The sequence below is a fragment of the Cervus elaphus genome, chromosome 13, assembly GCF_910594005.1.
Source record: "Cervus elaphus chromosome 13, mCerEla1.1, whole genome shotgun sequence".
Lineage (NCBI taxonomy): Eukaryota > Metazoa > Chordata > Mammalia > Artiodactyla > Cervidae > Cervus > Cervus elaphus.
Window position 1 is genome coordinate 19930787 of NC_057827.1, and position 20178 is coordinate 19950964.

The 20178-nt window shown below is 44.2% G+C and overlaps 1 protein-coding gene across 2 annotated transcripts in view; it reads left to right on the forward strand.

Moving 5' to 3' along the window:
* Positions 1–17744: 17744 nt before the first annotated feature.
* The window catches only part of AKAP13 (A-kinase anchoring protein 13), a 314895-nt gene continuing 312461 nt past the window's right edge, over positions 17745–20178 (forward strand). Inside the window, exon 1 of one of the 2 annotated variants that reach the window (XM_043921539.1) lies at positions 17745–17965. Coding sequence is in view for 1 of the 2 variants with exons in the window: in XM_043921537.1 (XP_043777472.1) it covers positions 19343–19376 (34 nt within the window). In the remaining variant the exon portion in view is untranslated. Of the gene's footprint in view, positions 17966–19327; positions 19377–20178 lie in introns of those variants that run through there. The other variant, XM_043921537.1, reaches the window with a different exon arrangement.

Consider the following 20178-nt stretch of genomic DNA (forward strand, 5'->3'; position numbering starts at 1 on the left):
GCAGAGTTTCTAGTCACAGCTCAGCTAGGAATTGTACACCCTCCGGGGTCTGCAGGCCAAGATTTAAGCGCATGAACAAAGGACCTCTTCAAACTAACATGACAGAGACCCATCACGTCCGAACTGAAGCCAGAAAGGGGAAAGAAAACAAAATTAAATAGTTCTTTCATAAATTTCATTCAAGTTTCACAAGCTGAGACCCAGATGTGAAATTTAAAAAACATTCTCTGATGCCTTCATTCTAGATGAATAGGTTTCTACATTTAGGCAGTCTTGGCATTTGCAAGGCACTTGCTTTGTGTGAGGGAAAATGAGTGTGGGGCAGGAGAGAGAAGAGGGAGGTGAAGGGCCAGCTTTTAGCCTGTACCTGGTTCCAAGGTTTCCCAAGTTCCCCAGATCCTGGTTTAAGTGCTCTATTTAACTGTGAGAGCAGCTCCCAACTTAAAGTGAGACCCAGAACTATCTTCCCGTGTGTCAGTCTGACTCTTCCCTAATCGGGAGCTTCACAGAGGTGGTGTTCTGGAGCTGATTCTCAAGACTTATCCAGGCAGTGATGCAGTGGAAGAGTTTTTGGGTCGAGGTAGCTGTAGCAGCAAGGGCGGGAAGGAAAAAACTAGAGGAAATGTTCTGGACATGTGAAGATAAAGGACTAAAAGGACTTGACATCAAACTGGATGTTTGGGGCAGGGCAGAGGGAGATGTTGGAGGTGACTTGCGGGTTTCAGACCAGTGGTGATGTTTATTGAAGAATGGAATAATAGGAAAAGGAATGAATTTGGAATGGGAGGTGGTTGAGACAGGTATCTGCTGATTTTGCCTTCCCAGCATCTATCTCACACCCTTCTATCCATGGTACTTCAACTTTCCTTCAAGCAAACGCCCATCCTGTATCCTGTATTCACGTGGTTCAGGTGTAACTGACACCATCTTTGGTTCAGTGGGTAGACACATGACCCAGGCCTGACTAATCAGGACTTCATCTCCGAGCCCATCAGGACTCTATACTTTTATATAAAATTGCTTATAGATGCTAATGTAATGGTGGGATGGTGGAACTTTAAGCTGTGTTCTCATAGTGATTTAGAAGATTAAGAAATCACCAAAAATAGGGGGATGATGTGATTACAGGGGAGCTAGGTCTTCTTCAGTGACCTGTTTGCGGTGCTATGCTGCCAGTGCTATTGATTCAGAGGTGGACATGTGATCAAAGTTGAGCCAATGAAAGATAGTCCTGAGACTTTTGACCAGAGTGTTGGGAGCTCTCATCTCACTGGGGGTCCAAAGCTGATGAAATGGGAGCCTGGAGCTTCTGGTAGTTACATTGTTACTATAAGAGAAGAACTGTCTAAGAAAGAACCCAAGACAGAAGAAAGCAGATCCTCAAGAAGGAGATGGTGAAAGACAAAAAAGGTGATGGGGAGAGACAGATTTCTGCTAATGTCGTCACTGAATCACTTGGACTCAGACTTGCTTAGAGTCTGTCACTGGATTTAATTCTTTTTCTTTTTTTTCTTGAACCAGTGAACCAAAAAAGTCTTAATGAATATAAAGATGTTATTTTTTCCTCTTTTTTTTAACTTTTAAAATTATTAATGCAAGATAACACATTTACTGGCAACTTGGAAATTACAGAACAAATGTACAGAGTTCCACTTTATAGTACAATTATTATTATTATTTTTTTTTAATTAGTTGGAGGCTAATTACTTCACAACATTTCAGTGGGTTTTGTCATACATTGATATGAATCAGCCATAGAGTTACACGTATTCCCCATCCCGATCCCCCCTCCCAAATTAAGATTTTTAGCTGAAGTTTCAATATCAAACTCTCAAAGATTAATAGAATGAATATACAGAAAAGTAGAAGGATATAGTAGACTTGAAAAGCACCATGAACCAATTCAACAGAATTAAGATTTATACAATTTTCACACAACAGTAGGATACAAATTTTATTCAAGTTCCCATAGGCTATAAACTTGGACACTGGAACATATCCAGGGACATAAAACAAGGTGCCAAAATTTCAGGGTCTAACGGGATTGAACTTATACAGAGTCTGTTCTCTTATCACTGTGGAAGTATGTGAAGTCAATATAAAGATGCCGTTTTTAAATTTTTTCATTTATTTTATTTTTGGCTTCTTCGTCACTGTGTGCAGCCTTTCTCTAGTTGCGTTGCACGGGCTTCTCATTGCAGTGGCTTCTCTTGCTGTGGAGCACAGGCTCTAAGCGTGTGGGTTTCAGTAGTTGCAGCTCTTAGGTCAGGACTTCTGGCAAATGGTTCAGTTTCTCCACAGCATATGGAATCTTCCTGGACCAGGGATGGAACCTAGTCTCCTGCATTAGCCGGTGGATTCTTAACTATTGGACCATCAGGAAAGTCCTAAAGATGCTATTTTTGGACAGATCTATTTTAGGTGCTGAGAATCACACAGACAGTTCAAAAAACAAAGCAAAATTAGTGCGCTGGACACTTTCTTTGATCCCAAAGATAGAGTTTTAAAAGTCATCCATACGGTTAAAAAAAAAAAGCAATAAGAAGAGATAAGTGTCACATTTTTGCATAGTGCCAGGTATTGTTCTAAGGGGCCTTGTAGTTATTCTTTCATTTCACCTCACAGAAACTGTGTGAGTAAAAAGCAGTTATTTGTATTTTACTGAGGAGGACATTAACTCACACACTGGGGAAGTTAAGTAGCTTGTTGTGGTGGCCAGACTCCAGGACAACTCTCATGAAACCTGCCTCTCCTTATTCATGCCATTATTCCCTTCTCCCTTCCCCCTAGCCCTTGAGTTTGAGCTGGACCTAGTGACTTGCTTCTGATGAATAGAATAAGACAGAAGTGATGGTGTGTAACTTGGAGACAATCATTAAAATGGTATAGCTCCTACGCTCCTCTCTCTCTCTCATCACTCATTTTGAGGAAAGCCATGTTGTGATCAGCCCCATGAAATGCCTCATGAGGTGAGAAACTGAAGTCCCTGGTCAATGGCCATCAGAGTGAGTTTGGAAGTGGATCTTCCAACCCCAGTCAAGTTTCTAGAGACTATAACTTCTACTGATAGCTTCACCTCTTGAGAAACTCTGAGCCAGAACCACTCAGCTAAGCCATTCTCAATTCCTGACCCTCAAAAACTGTGTAGATAATAAGTCATTATTTGTTTTAAACTGATAGGCTTATGGCTAATTTGCTACCCAGCAAGATAATTAATACAGATTTTGGTACCAAGAATGGGGTGCTGATGTAATAAAAATCTAAGATGTTCAAGCTGGTTTGGAAATACAACTTGAGTGGAAACTGGAAAAGCTGTAAGGATTTTGAGGAGGGTGTTAGTGAAAGCGTAAAGGGCCACAAACACACAATTTGTAGAATTATGGACTTTGAAGAGCCCATCAGTAAAAGTGTAAAGAAAAATGGAGAAAACCTTATTAGAAACTGTATAAAAGGGAGTCTTCATTATGCATAGCAGTAAGTTTAGTAATATCATTGTCTTCAGTGATGTGGGTGGTAGAAAATGTAACTGATTAACTGGGTGATCGAATTAAGATTTCCAGCCAGTGTGTTGAAGGTGCGACCTGGTTTCTTCTAGCTGCTTATGATAAAATGCAAATGAGAGGGATAATACGCTAATGGAAGATTGTTAAACAAAAAAGGAACCAAAGGGTTTGAAGAGTCACATCATGTGTAGATGCCAAATGATGTCAACATTTAAAAATGGCTTCTGAGAAAAGATCAAATCCAGAGTACTGTTGGGAAAACCTGGTCCAGAGATAAAGCCCAAGGTGTGTCTGTAAAATGCTTTGTTAATACTTGGAAAGCTTAAAGGTGTTGCTCACAGTACTGTTCAGGCAGACAAAAAGCCCTCTAAGATGTTAAGGGTGTGACTAACAGGTCCTCTCAATCAAAGAATAGGACTTCTAAGAAGCTTAAGGGTATTGTCTTTCCCTAGAATTTAAAAGTGGAGAAGAATTATATCAAAGAGATTTGTGAGTGTGGCTTTATTTTACTAGAGCGGACCCCCAACAAGATTCACAGGAGATCTGCTGACTCCGGCAGATAGTAATGGGAAGCCTGGCATACTTCTGTTCATGGGGCCGCAAAGAGTCGGACACAACTTAGCGAATGAGCAGTAACAGCAGCGATCAGCAGAGATACTGCCAGATTGGACTAAGAAAGGTGAAAACCGTCCAAAATGTGGAAAGGACCTTGGGCTCTTGAAATTCAGCAAGACAGAACCAAACCGAGGAAACTACTCAGTTGCCGATACACACTACATTTCATTAAAAAAGGAAAGATAACTCAGACCCTGGGACCAAGAGCTATGAGAACCATTCCTGGGCAGAGATAAGACTGAGTCCAAATCTGGGTACTCATAGTATTTTCCCAGATGGATTTCAGAATTGCCATGGGCCAGTGATGACTCTGTGCTCCCAATTTCTCCCTTTTTGAACAGGATGTCTGTAACCAATATCCTATGCCTGTTATGCATTGGATGTGTACTCTGGAGTGGGGGGGGAGAAAGATGATTTGTCTATTTCATAGGATTCACAAGTTTAAAGATTAAGAGCTACACTCAAGGAACTATACTTAAGGTCTACACCTGAGAAGCGATATTCATAGCTAGATTTCATTTAGGTTATGAAATTCTAGACTTTGATGTTACAATGGTCTAGAGACGTCTGAAGACCTTAGGATGTGATGAGTATATTTTTCTCAGCCTTGGGATACAATGAGTACATTTTTTATGTGAGAAGACTGTGAATCAATGGGAGATCAGAGAACAGACTCTAATAGCTTCCAAAATGGCTCCCAACGGAGCTCCTAATGGTCCCCATCTCCTAGAAATCAGTCCTTCGTATAATCTCCCCTTCTTAAATGTGGACTGGACTTAGTACCTCGATTCTTTTATTTGTGTATTTATTTGCTGCTCAGGGTCCTCTTTACTGGTGCAGGCTTTCTCTAGTTACGGTGAGCAGGGGCTACTCTCTAGTTGCGGTGAGCAGGCTTCTCATTGCAATGTCTACTCTCACTTCAGAGCACAGGCTCAAGGGTGCTTGGACTTCAGTAGTTGCAGCGTGAGGGCTTCGTTGCCCCGCAGCATGTGGAATATTCCTGGAGCAGGGATTGAACCTATGTCCCCTGCATTGGCAGATGGACTCCTAACCACTGAACCACCAAGGAAGTCCCAGCAGTTTGCTTCAAATGAATATAAGGAGGAAGAAACGTTGGTACATGACTTGGAGACTATGTCATAATAAGCACTGTTGCCTCTCTATCTGTCTCTTTCTCTCTGCGTGTCTCTCCTTTTTCTGTTTCTCATAATGCAGTCTGTCATTAGTCATATAGTCAGCGTTCCTATGGGGAGGACCAGGTGGCCAGGAGCTGAAACCACGGCCAACAGCCAGGGGAGTGAACCTGGAGGGAGATTCTCCAGCTCTAGTCCAGAGACTGTGGCTCCAGCAGCCAGCTTTACTGCAACCTCAAGAAAGGCCTTGGACCAGAACCACCCATCTCAGCATTTACAGATTCCTAACCCTCAGACACTGTGCAGATAAAGAATGTTTTGCTGTTTTAATGCAAATCTTGGGATCATTCATTACACAACAATAAGCAATATACTTGCCAAAGGCATAAACTCTCTGATTTCATGAATATTAGGGAAGACAAATCTAAGTTGTCTGGGACCATAGGTGGTGGTGGGGCTTGACAAGATGGGTCACATGAGAACTCTTGAGGATCATAAAAAATGTTCTGTTTTTTTGTTTGTGAGGGCAGTTACACACCTTGACACTCTAACTGAATTGTATACTTAAAATGGGTGTTATTTACTGAATGTTTATTTTCCATAAATAAAATTGACTTTAAGAAAAGAGGGCTGTTAATGAGGAAATGGAATCAGTGACTATAGGCGAAATAATGGGGAAGGCAAGAAGATGGGACAATGTCTTAAGAAAGTGTTTGTGTTGGGATATTATTTATCTTTTAGGGTAATAAAGACTTGAATAAGTTTGAAGGCAGAGGATAAGGACTAAAGGTGTAAAACAAAATTTAAATTATAAAATAAAGTTCTAGATGGGACAAATATAGCTTATATTAAATAGGATTTTTTTTTTTTTTTTTTTTTTGGTGGATAGTGAAAAACTTCCTGGAAAAGATGGCTACAGGGAGAGTTAGAAGCTTTGACAGGGACTTGGGTTCAGGTAAAGAAGTCTAATATAGTTTTTGTGCAAATTGACACTGGAAGTCAGTTATTTTTGGATTGTCTTCTAAGGTGTTAAGTATTATTCTGTAAGCAACTGGGAGCAATTATAGTCTTTTGATAGGAAACAACAGGTTAGAGCTGTGCTTTAGGCATACCATTCTCTAGCAGAGAGAAACATGGACTAGATGGGAGATATCAGGGGCAGGGAAACCCATTACAAGACTATTGAAATCATTCAGTCACAAGTTGGCAATTGATTACAAGAGAAGCAGAAAAGAAAACTTGGCTTTTTGATTTGTAAAAGAGATGCATGTGTGTTAAGTTGTGTCAGACTCTTTGCGACCCTATGGACTATAGCCTGCTAGGCTCCTCTGTCCATGGGATTCTCCAGGCAAGAATACGAGAGTGTGTTGCTATGCCCTCTTCCAGGGGGTCTTCCTGACCCAGCAATCAAACCCGTCTCTTACATCTCTTGCATTGGCAAACGGGTTCTATACCACTAGTGCCACCTGGGAAGCCCTGTAAAAGGGACAGAGGATTATAAAAAGGCAGAATTTTGGAAATGATTAGATGGAATTGAGGGAAGGGAAAAGCAGAAAATGGAGCAGTTGAGGAAGAGAAGGAGACTTCACTTTTGGAATAAAGTCTGAGGTTCAATAGACTATCCAAGTGAAATGGTGTTTGCAGTGGGTGGGACTGCAAGTAGAAATCTCACAGCAATAATTGGACTAGGCTAGAATTGAGATTTAGGAAGCATCTGTTTTCCTTTATTGATGAAAGAATCAAGACTCTTTAAAATGGATAACAGTGTGGGTGTATCAGTCAGCTTGGGCTGCTATAATAAAATACTATAGACTAGAGAAGGAAATGGCAACCCACTCCAGTATTCTTGCCTGGGAAATTCCATGGACAGAGGAGCCTGGTGGGCTGCAGTCCGTGGAGTCACAAAGAGTCAGACACGACTGAGTAACTAACACTGATGATAGACTGAGTACCTTAAACAGGAGACATTTAATATTTCTCATAGTTCTGGAGACTGGGAAGTCCAAGATCACGGTGCTAGGAAGTTCAAAATTTGTTTCCTGGTGAGGGTCCTCTTCCTGGCCTGCAGATGGCTTGCAGATGGATACTTCTCTGCATCCTCACATGGTGGACAGGGGAGGCTCTGCTGTTTTCTTCTCACAAGGGCACTAATTCCATCATGGGGGCTCCACCCTCATGACCCATTTATATTTAATTATCTCCCAAAGGAGACTTCACCTTTATCTGATATCTTAATATTACTTCCTCTATCTTCAACATATGATTCTTAGGAGGCTCAAACATTTGGTTGAGAACAATGGATAAATCATAAATAATGCTTCAGATTTAAACCAGGTGGCTAAGTGATAAAGAAACTGCTTGCTGATTCAGGAGACACAGGAAATGCGAGTGCAGTCTCTTTGTCAGGAAGATCCTCTGGAGTCGGGGATGGCAAACCACTCTAGTACTCTTGCCTGGGAAATCCCATGGACAGAGCAGCCTGGAGGCTACAGTCATGGGGTCACAAAAGAGTCAGACATGACTGAACATGCACATATACTGTTCTCTCTGGAAGATGAATTGAATGAATTCCAGGGATCGTTTCTCAAAATGTTTCCTTAATGCAATATGAGATATTAATGCATTTTCCAAGAAAAATTGGTTTCATGATGAAAGAAGTTTGGGAAATAGAGTATTAAAAAGAAAGCTAAACAGATTTTTAAAGGCAGTTCTTCTCAGAGTCTTCATACGTAATGGTACTATGCACAGTGAAGCCTCAAGAGGACAGGACTACAGAATATAAACCATTTCTCATTTTATCTTAAATAGACAGTGGTTTTTCTTAGGAAGAGTTCCAGAAACTAATGTTTTAAGGACAGCATTGTAAAAAGAAATTAGGTTAATTATATGACTATAACATCACCTATGTAGTATTCTTATAAAAATAAATAAACCACCCTATTCTACCAAGGAAGATTCAAATCCATTTATGCAAGAAACTACAAGCAACCTAGACTCCTGAAATAAGTCAACGTCATGGAAGACAAAAAGAAAAAAAGGGAGGGGGGAAATGTTTCTAAATTATGTGAGTCTGTGCTTAGTTGCTCAGTCGTGTCCAACTCTTTGCAACCCCATGGACTATAACCCGCCAGGCTCTTCTTGTCCATGCAGATTCTCCAGGCAAGAATAGTGGTGCGGGTTGCCATGCTTTCCTCCAGGGGATCTTCCCAACCCCGGGATCAAACCTAGGTCTTCCACTTTGCAGGCAGATTCTTTACCATCTGAGCTATCAGGGAAGTCCTGATATGAAAATCTAAAGAGCTACTATTAATAAATGCAATGAATGAGTTTTCTTCAGATCACTTAGGGGACAAAAAAGCACAGCTGTAAAGATCCTCATTGGAACAACTGGTAAAGTTTGAAAATACACTGTCATTAGATAATACAAAATAGAGGAAAAATAAGAATCTGACTCGGTTACATTCTATTCACCAGGTGTTTCCCAAAGTACTTTGGTCCTTGGAAATCTATACTGTAAGACCTAAAAGCATGACAGTTATAAGTGGTAAGTGCCGTGTGCTCAGTTGCGTCCAACTCTTTTGTGACCATATGGACTGTAGCCCGCCAAGCTCCTCTGTCCATGGGATTCTCTAGGCAAGAATACTGGAGTGGGTTGTCATGTACTCCTCCAGGGGATCTTCCTGACCCAGGGATCAAACTCGCATCTCCTATGTCTCCTGCACTGCTGGTGAATTCTTTATCCACTGATTCATCGGGGAAGTTCAAGTAGTATGTTAGTTCCACATAAAAAAAAAGAAAGAAAAAGAAAAGGAACTTCCCTCATGGTCCAGTGATTAAGCCTCTGCACTTCAAATGCAGGATTTGTGAGTTCAATCCCTAAGAGACTAAGATCCCACATGCCACTTGATTGGCAAAAAAAGAAGAAGAAAAAGAAAAAAACTCTTTTAAGCTGTACTGAAACTGTAGTTATTGGGAACACTTGCGTGTGCAAATAAAGGCTTCTTAAAAAACTCCATACAAGTTAGGGAACAATATTGTATTAGAGATGAAAATTTATAAAAAATCTGCCCAGGAAAACCTGAGTTTTCACAAGATCGTAAATCAACTATGCTCCAATAAAAATCCGCCTGCCCCCCCAAAAAAACCCAAGTTTAGGTCTCTCATGAATTGTTGGAGTCCTTTTTCATTAAATAGTGTTTAAGGCTCAAAAAAAAAAAAAAAAAGACCATGGTGTTTCTTTAACTCCAGCTTCAGAAACCTACCATTATAAATAATTGGGGATAATTATGAGAGCAGCTGAATAAACTGGAAAAGCCCGGGCACAAAGAAAAAAACCATAGGATGAAATGTGCAGTGCTGGAGTCAGCCCATAAATCTCTCTGCAATCAGAATAACAGTTCCCCGTCTTCTCCAAACTGGAACGTATGTTTAAAGCAAACACCAGAGCAAACCTAACCAGATCAAAATTATGCAACCCCCCCAAAGTGAGTCTGGTTTCCTTTTACAGTTATAGGGAGAGAATCTCTGGGCCCTCAGATTAAATTCCCCTGACTCCAAATTGAGAAATATGGCAGTAGCTTTTTTTGGAGGGTATGATGTCCCTTAATCCTAAAGATTTGGGGGCTCCCTTTTCTTCCATCAACCCTACAGCCCCTCAACTCTTCTCCCGTGGGAAATACAATGACCTCAGAAGCTTACTTTGATACCACGAGCAGACTTTGGCAAACCTGTTGCTGGAAGGGTCATATGGAGAAAAGCAGGGGTCCCAAAAATTAAATAAATCATCTATCACTAACTGGTACATCTGGCCGATATTAATTAAAGACTGGGAAACCCCTCGGGGCGAGAGAGTAGGTGGCTGCCACATATATTGAGAGAGAGATCAGTACATGACAATATGTACTTTTTGTTGGAAATTACCATTAAGATTGTGACAGAGTCCAGGTTTCCCTGAATTTCTATATAAATAGCACTTTTTTTTTTTTTTGCATGATCAGGTCTACTCCTAGAGTCTTTGCTTGTCGTCTGTAAAAAAAGAAGTGGAGGAGGGAGTTAAAGCTGGCAGAGCACTTGCATGGCGCCAGGCAATGTGCTAAGGGCTATGCAGAGACTGTTTTTATGTATCGGCCATCGTGTGGCTAGTGGGTGTGGGTGATCACTTTACAAAGAATTTGAGCGTCCAGGATCTGAAGCCAGCCCTGGGATGCTTCTAAAGTTCTGGTCTTTCTGTCTAACACAAGAACTTGAACTTAAGTCAGCACTCTAACACCTTAAGTGAAAGAGGTGTAGTGAAGGCATTATGGCCTTTGTTGTTGTTCAGTCACTCTCTGTGACCCCATGCATGGACTGCAGCACGCCAGGCTCTCCTGTCCATCACCATCTCCCAGTGTTTGCTCAAACTCATGTCCATTGACTCAGTGATGCCATCCAATGTCAGGGTCTTAAATGAGTCAGCTCCTTGCATCAGCTAGCCAAAGTATAGGAGCTTCAGTTTCAGCATCAGTCCTTCCAGTGAATATTCAGGGTTGATTTCGATTAGGTTGACTGGTTTCATCTCCTTGCTATCCAAGGGACTCTCCAACACCACAGTTCAAAACCACTGATTCTTTGGCAATCCGATTTCTTTATGGTCCAATTCTCACATCCATACATGACTACTGGAAAAACCATAGCTGTGACTATACAGACCTTTGTTGTATTATGGCCTAGGCACATGTTATGGTTGGAGCAAATGCCCAGAGGGACACTCTATCAGAATCAGTCAACCTGAGCTATGTTGTCCAGCAAAGTAGCTGCAGCCACATGTGGGGTTTTGAACATTTGAAATGAGGCTAGCCTGAACTGAGATGTGTTATAAGTATACAACACATATTGTTTTCTTTTGAAGACTCAAAAGAATACCTCGGACTTCCCTGGTGGTGTCTGCATGCATGCTCAGTCACGCATTGCGACCCCATGGACTGCAGCCCACCAGACTCCTTTGTCCATGGGATTTCCCAGGCAAGAATATTGAAGTGGGTTACCATTTCCTCCCCCAGGGGATCTTCCTGACCCAGGGATCGAAACTATGTCTCCTACATCTATTGCATTGGCAGGTGGGTTCTTTACCACTAGCCACCTGGGATGCCCTCCTTGATGGTGCAGTGGATAAGAATCCACCTCCCAACACAGGGACACAGGATCCCACATGCCTCGGAGCAACTATTAATAAGCCTGTGCACCACAACTATTGAACCTGTGCTCTAGAGCCCAGGCGGGATCCACAACTAGTGAGCCCACGAGCAGCGACTACTGAAGCCCGCGTGCCTAGAGTCTGTGCTCTTCAACAGGAGAAGCCACTGCAATGAGAAGCTCTTGTTCAATGAAGACTCAATGCAGCCAAAAATAAATAAACTAAACAAACAAACAAACAAAAAAAAACAAAAAACGCCTTTTCTCAGCCATAAGAAGGAACAAAGTAGTGCCATTTGCAGAGATATGCACTAACTTAGAGACTGTCAAACACAGTGAGGTAAGTCAGGAAGAGAAAAACAATTATTTTATAATATCACTTATACATGGAATCTAGAAAAACGGTACAGATGAACTTATTTGCAAAGCAGAAATAGAGACACAGATGTAGTGTCTGTGTCTACTTATGGATACCAAGGGGGAAAGGGTGTGGGATGAATTGGGAGATTGAAATTGATACACATACAATACTAGTATAAAATAGGTAACTAATGAGAACTTACTGTATAGCATAGGGACCTCTACTCAATGCTCTGTGGTGATCTAAATGGGAAGGAATTCCAAAAAACAAGGGATATGTATACGTATAGCTGATTCACTTTGCTATACAGCAGAAACCATCACAATATTATAAAGCAACTATACTCCAAAGAAAAATTTAAAAACAAACCAAAAATTAACCCTTTCTAGTTGAAAGTTGAAAAAAAAAAAGAACACCTCATTAATAAATTTTTGTATGTATCACATGTTAAAATGACCATGTTTATGATACATTTGTTTAAATATAATACCATTAAAATTAATTTCATCTGTTTCTTTTTAAATGTGGCTACTAGAAAATTTTAAATCACATATGTGGCTCACCATATATTTCTACTAGGCAGGTTTGGGCTTGATATTGAGAAAGAAAATTTCTCTCAACCACCCAAGAAGTGAAAAAGTGTTGGACTGCAGAACCTGCCACCTGGAGCCCAGTTTCCCTTAGAGATTCTCCTGTTCCCCACCCTCATCGTCATCCCGCACTTAAATTCAGTTTAAACACATGGTATGAAGGTAATCTTTCAAGATGAAAGCCTGTTCTCATCCTGGTTCCATGGCTTAAAATCCTTTGGAGTTTTTGTCTTGGCCTTTCAGGCCATACTCCTTAGCAAAGCAGTGTAACCTGGCTTTGGCTGACTTCTTCCAGCTTCACCTCTTACCCCTTACTGCTCCAGTTTCTAGTGTGTGTTGTGTTTCTGATACCTCCGCGTCTTTGCATTGGCTCCTTTTCCTGGGAATGTCCTCTCTGCTTGCCACACACACCCAAACCTCCTGCACTAGCTATACCAACCACTGTCCTCTAACCGGTGGATTGTCCTCCAAGACCTAGTTTTATAGTCGTTCCTATTGGTGCCTCCACTGAACTTTCACCCTCTTAAGTGTTCTTCTCTAAGCCACCTAACACCCTCCATCTGCTTTTGTGGAGGCACATACACTTCTGATTTCCTGCTGGCTTGATCGTTTGCTTCCCTCATTTGACTTAGTTCCTTAAAGCCAGGAACCTTGTTCTTCATCTCGAATCCCAGGACCAAGCCTAAGCCTGGCACCCATCAACATTCAATAGCTACTTACTTGTAACTGAATTGAGAAGCAGGTCAGATAACTGACCAGGGATCATCCACTCCCAAATGGTGTATCAATTAGAACTCTTGTGGATGCAAGGGACAGAAACCTCCACTCTGACTGGTTTGATTGTCTTACAGGATTGAAAAGCCTATGTGTTGTTCTAGCTTCAGGAATTGCTGGATTTGGTTGTCCAATCAGTGTCACTGAGATGTTGGTTTTTTCTTTTTTTTTTCCATTTCTCTACCTCTCCACTGTGCTGGTTTTGTGTGAAGAGAGATTCTGTCCTTAGGGCAACGAGATGGCTGATAAGCCTATCTTCCAGTTTCCAGTTGAGAAAAACAATGTTAGCCACCTTGATAGTTTGAACAGAGGGTAGAATTTACTCCTGCTGCCCCTAATTGGCCTGTCTGGGGGTCATGTGCCCAAGTCTGAACTAATAATTATTGACCTGTGGATAAGAAACATTGATTGGCTCAGGTTTAATCATATGATGAAGAAATGGAATTGAGACTGTGATGCAGTCGACTTCACCCCAAGCAAGAGACTGAAAGCAAAAGCTCCTAAGGGCAACAGCAGGGTTCGTATTCAAAGGGAGTAAAGAGTCCGCTGCAGTGAAAGAAGAGCCCTGAGGCAAGTTGGTTCCAGAGTGCCTTCTTTTGCAAAAGTAGACATTTTCGGGACCATGGATCTCAAGAAAAATTCATGTTCTTACAACTGCACTGATTTTGTTTTTTTCCCTTGCTTTTGCATTATCAAGGGACTCCGTAAAATGGGGGTTATTCTTGTTAGATGTACAGGTATTATGTACTGAGCTGTGCTGCCATTTTAGTCACATTCAATTCTTTGTGACCCTATGGACTGGCCCACCAGGCTCTGTCGGTGGGATTCTCCAGGCAAGAATACTGGAGTGGGTTGCCGTGCCCTTCTCCAGGGGAATCTTCTCTACCCAAGGGTTGAACCTGAGTCTCCTGTATTGCAGGCGGATTCTTTACTGCTGAGCCATCAGGGAAGCCTTGTGTAAATCAACTGGAGAGCTCAGTAAGTTGACTAGAGAGAGAGGTTAGAGATAGTTGAGAGACACAAAATCCTATTGCTGCTTGATAAGACCCTGGTATCTTTACTGGCTTGAAAACTTACTCGGGAAAGCAAGAGAATGACTGAACTGCAAATCTCTTTCTGGTGAAATGGGGACACTGAATGCAGACACTTGGTGTCCCTTGGAAGAACAAGTCTTTAGTATCGGGGACCGTCAGTTCCAGGGCACCTCACAGTAGCTCCTTCTGTACAAATTCATTCATGCAAAACTTCTGAGTGCCTAACTATTCCCATTGGAAGTCTGTTAGGTGTAGGAGAGAGAGAGGTAAACAAAACAGATTTTAGGGAGCTCGCATTAGAGAGAGCCAATAGAAACACACAAATGAGATACTTTCACACTGAGATAAATGCTATGAGTAAGTTTGAGCGATATAAATGAGAGGGACTAAGATAGATGTTTTCTCTGAGGTGGGATGAGAGCTGGTGCTTGGAGGATGAGAAAATGCCAACTATGCAAATCACTACTTAGGACTTCCCAAGAAGACGGAGGGTGTAGCTGGGAAATGTGGAGTAGCACCTTGCTCCTCAAGGGGAGATCCCAGATTAGCAGCATCAGAATTACCTGGGAGCTTATTAGACATGCCGAATCCCAGAACCCACCCCGGCCCTACTGAGTCAGAATCCACATTTAATGAAGTGGCCCAGGTGATTCGTAGGCATGGTAAACTTTGAAAAATGCTGGACTCTTGATCTTTTCTGCAGCTCACTGGGAAGGTATAAAACCTGCTGAGGCAGGGAGTAGGGAATATTGCTGTCAGCAGTCGCTAGAAACGGGAACATTTGCTGCTGCTGCTTCTGTAACAGACCAGCCGGGCTGCTGGAGAAGATCATGAGGTTTTCACGTGTTAGGGTCCTAGAGGTTTTCTAGGTTAGTCCCCTTGCTTTACAGGAGACTGAGGTTCTTGGAGAAGGCGTGACCTGCCCAAGGTGGGCGCCTCTGGGCAGGATCTAGGATCTAGGAGTTTCCTTTCTCTGGGCTACCTTTCAAATATTGACAGGACAGATTAGAGCGAGAATGGAGGAGGGAATGATAAGGTGACTGGGAAATATTTTTCACATGCAGCACTGGAAAACAGCTGGCCTTGGTGTTTCATTCTGTGAGGCAGAACTGAGAAAATATACCTGAGAACCAGGTTCATTTACAGGGAAGCAAATTTCAGCTCAAGGCTAGGAACCCTTCTAAGAGTTAGAGCCAAACAACTGAAAGTGCCTCTTACAGGCAGGCAGTCAGTTCAGTCGCTCAGTCGTGTCCAACTCTTTGCAACCCCATGGACTGCAGCACACCAGCCTTCCCTGTCCATCACCAACCCCCAGAGCTTGCTCAAACTCATGTCTATTGAGTTGGTGATGCCATCCAACCAACTCATCCTCTGTCATCCCCTTCTCTTCCTGCCTTCAATCTTTCCCAACATCAGGGTCTTTTCCAAAGAGTCAGTTCTTCACATCAGGTGGCCAAAGTATTGGAGTTTTGGCTTCAGCATCAGTCCTTCCAATGAACACCCAGGACTGATTTCCTTTAGGATGGACTTGTTGGATCTCTTTGCAGTCCAAGGGACTCTCAAGAATCTTCTCCAACACCACAGTTCAAAAGCATCAATTCTTCGGCACTCAGCTTTCTTTACGATCCAACTCTCACATCCATACATGACTACTGGAAAAACCATAACTTTGACTAGATGGACCTTTGTTGGCAAAGTAATGTCTCTGCTTTTTAATATGCTGTCTAGGTTGTCATAACTTTTCTTCCAAGGAATAAGCATCTTTTAATTTCATGGCTGCAGCCACCATCTGCAGTGATTTTGGAGCTCCCCCCCAAATAAAGTTTGTCATTGTTTCCATTGTTTGCCCATCTATTTGTCATTAAGTGATGGGACCAGACGCCATGATCTTCATGTTTTGAATGTTGAGTTTTAAGCCAGCTTTTTCACACTCCTCTTTCACTTTCATCAAGAGGCTCTTTAGTTGTTCTTTGCTTTCTGCCATAAGGGTGGTGTCATCTGTGTATCTGAGGTTATTTATATTTCTCCCAGCAATCTTGATTCTAGCTTGTGCTTCATCCAGCCCAGCACTTTGCATGATGTACTCTGCATAAACGTTAAATAAGCAGGGTGACAATATACAGCCTTGACGGACTCCTTTCCCAATTTGGAACCAGTCTGTTGTTCCATGTGGGGTTCTACTGTTGCTTCTTGACTTGCATACAGGTGTTGCAGGAGGCGTTTTCCTTCCCAGGGATTTGGGGTGGGGAAGGCTTGGCTGGGGCGAGGGCTGGTGAGAAGCTGACTGGCCAGCCTCAGATTGCTGGGGCCTACAGACCAGAGGGCACAGGGTGTGGGGTCAGAGGCATTTGGGGCCCATTCCTGATGCCCCCGCCGAGACTGGAGGAGAAGAAAGAGCCCAGAGCTGCAGCGATAGCGGGCGGAGGCTCTGTCTTCCATACAGGCAGTAAGTATCCACAAAACCCCCACTCTGGTAGGAGCTTGACTGGATCAGGGTTTCACAAAAGATAGTCCTTTGCATCTTCACATTTTTGTGGGCCATATCGTTTGTAAGTATTTTAAATTGATATAAAAATATGAATATGTGTAAAGTACACTAATCTTCATTGTACACTGGATGAATTTTCACCGTAAGTCTATACCTTTGTTATCTACCATCCAGATCAAAATACCTAAGGTGCCCAGCACCCGCCCTGCACTTTCCAGCCAATAATGCTTCTCTAGGTAACCACTGTTCTTGCTTTGATTACAATCAATTTGCACATCTCTGAACTTATATGAAGTTCATATAAACTGTGTCCATTTTTTACTTAAAGTTTTTCTCTAAGTAGATTCATTTTTACAACTTATCTAAGAAATAACATCAATGAAATAGTTGTTTGATGTGATAGGCGTTTCCCCTCAATATACACTAAAACGCACAACTTGCAAAATGAGCTTCTTCCAAGAGACCACATTTTGTTTCTCAAAAGCCGCCAGATGATTTTTGAGGTCCTTGCAACTTGAAGATTTGCGGTGAAAAGCCCAAAGTTTATGGAATACCCTGTCACAATCCCGATGCCATCAGAGGCTAGCCACCCATCTAACTAAAACACTTGTTGAATACCTAGCAGCGACTCTCAAGGCACTGCACTCCACTCTCCGGAAAAGACCCCACTTTCTGATCTCAAGGGGAGGGAAAGAGAAGAGTAAATCATTTCAGGGTGTGTTATGGTAAGTGCTGCAGCTCAGGTGAGCACCCTCACACAGAGGAAGGGCGGTTTCCGGAGTCAGGGAGCAGAGGAGAGGGTGGGTGAGCATATCAGTCGGCACCTCTACCAGCCACCCGACTTTGATCACTTCGCCGCAGCGCAGTAGCTGCGGTCAACCTCAGCCTTCCTTAGCAACCTGAGGGACCGCCCAGGCGCCTTTCTATTGGCCGGGAGGGGTTTGATGGGCAGCTCTGCCGCGCAACCCCGGCGCACAGCCCCTGGCGCCGCGCTCACTCACGGGAGGGCTCGGAGGCATTACCGCCCCCCCGGGTGCCCCGCCCACCCCCGAACAGCGCGCGGCGCATGCGCGGGCGGTTTGGGGCTGTGTGCAGGGCTAGTGCCGAGCCGGAGCAGCTGCGGAGAGACTCCTGGACTCCGCTGAGGTCGCCGCTCCCGCTCCTCGCTTCGGCCGCCGCAGCTTCCAAGTCGCCTCCGCCGCCGCCGCTGGGGGAGCGGCCACTTATTGTCTTTCTCCGCGGCCAAGGTGCGGAGCTGCTCCAGCTCGGCCCGCGGGGGACCCCGGGCGCCGAACGGTGAGAGCGCGACTGAACTCGGCGGAGTTGGGGGAAGTTTTGCGGTTAGAGGAGGGGTCGCGGGCGGGGAGCGCGGGCCGCTGCGGGCGGGGGCGGGCTGCCGGGGCGCGGGGCTGCCGGGGCGCGGCCGGGGGCGCGCGGGGGCTGGGATGCATGGGCGCGGGGGGATCGCTCCCCGGCCCTCCGCGCCCCTGCCCGGGCCCCCCATCACGCATTGTCTGCCCGGGGCCGCGGCTCGCCTCGCCGCTCCCGCAGCCCAACCCTGGGGCCGCCTCCGCTCGCGGGCTGGGGAGGCGCGGCCGATCCCGCCCGGCTGCGATGCCCCCCTCCCGCGAGGCATCCCCGCGGGGCCCGGACCCCAGGTCTTCTCCGGGTCGGCTCCTCCGGGAGCGGGGGCCGCACTCGCCCCCCGGGAACTGCGGCTGCTTCGCGGGTCCCTCCGGTCCGGGAGCCGGCGAACAAGTGCCGCGGACGCCAGGGAGCGGCTCAAGGGGGCCGCGGCGAGCGGTAAACACGCCGGGCTGGGCCGGCCTCGCGGGGGCGCCCTGGGCGCCTGCTCCCGGGGGCGCGGCCGGGGCGCCCGCACGGGGTCGGAGACGTGCAGCCCGGGGGGACCCGCCTTGGGACCGTGCCCTGGGCTCCGCTCTCGTCGAGTTCAAGTGCAGCCAAACTTTGAAACCAAACAATACTTTTTTTTTTTTTGGTAAATACGACTTAACTGAACCCCTCTCCCTTCCCTCCTCTCCCCGCCCCCCCCCCCCCCAAAGTCAACTAGTAGGTTAAACTTTTAAAATAAATATGGGGGAAGTCCTCAAGAGTTTTTCCATCTGAAGAAAGGATAGGGTTTTTTGTGTTTTTTTTGTTTTTTTGTTTTTTGCTAGTAGTGCTTAGAGCAAAATGACTCCGTAGCATTTAGTTTTCTAGATCTTAGCTGTGAACTCAGGAGTTAACAAATGTAAGTTGGATTGAGCAATATTTGGTGTTCGGTCTTAGCTTTAACACTCCTCAGTGAAGTTATTTTGAGAGTTTGTTGCTGCAGGCATACAGAACTGAAGTGAAAAACAGTGCCTTTTTTCTCCCTCAGCAACCCCCTGCCCCGTTTTATTTTCATAAGTAACTTTTTCTTTTTTTTTTTTTTAATTTTAATTTTTTTTTAATCGTTGGATCGCCCAGATCAGGATAAACGCTGGGAAAATCACTTGGAAAAATCATTCTCTGCAAGTTTGTAAAGGAGCTGTGATCAGCTGTGATAAATCATTGTTACAGTCTTGTAGGCTTCCGTGGTCTCTTGGGGATTTTGCAGGCTGGCAAGCCCTGTTGTCAAGCTTTGGGTGCTTCCTTCTGCTGAATTCAGTTCATTTGGCTTATGAAGTCAGAATGATTCTGTTTAAATCTCCACGGTGGAACCAGCGTAAGTATCTGTCAAATTACCTGGTGGAAGAAAATGACCAGAATGTGTTTCTATCAGTAGTATGTATTCCTTTGCCGTCTGGTAAATTAACAAGAAAACTTCGAACCAAACACCGTGCGGGTCAGCTTGCGTTTCGCTTCGTTTCTCCTGCTGAGTGACCGATGTGAGGTGTGCCCTGAGTTTTTCTGGTTTCCTTGGCCTCATTTTGCAACTGTCTTCCCCTGACAAAGCTAAAGAAAAATGTCCCGATGGCATAAGCTTGGAGTTTTGAAGTATAGTCACAAAGTTGGTTTTAGGAGTCATAATCCTTGCTCTTTGGGTTTTCCTTCCCAAAGTTGTGCAGCTTTAGATGGGTTGTGTGTAGGGGGTGGGCTGGGGGCTGGGAGGAGGGGTTGACAGAGGTTGGAAGGAGTTGTCAGGGAGGGACAAAATGTAAACAAACACTGCTTAGAACCTTAAGTGACAAGCAGATCAGTTCCTCTGCCTCTCTGATAGCATGTTATACATACCTTTGTTTTAGGGTTATACATACCTTTGTTTCAGGGTTTCTTGCGCTTCATTTTTTTGCCTGACAACTAGTAACTGCATGTGTAGTGTAAATGGACTCCTCGTCCAACCTGTTAACTCCCGAGGGCTGTGATGAGTCTCAACTGTATGCCTCTTTGCCCAGAAGGAGTCTTAACACAGCACAGGTGCTCAGGAGGTATTTGTATTGGGTGAAGTGGCTTGGTTGGTACTTCACCCGAACGTGGGACCCAGAGAACCACAGAACCTGGGGACTCGTTCACGGTGACAGCTTACT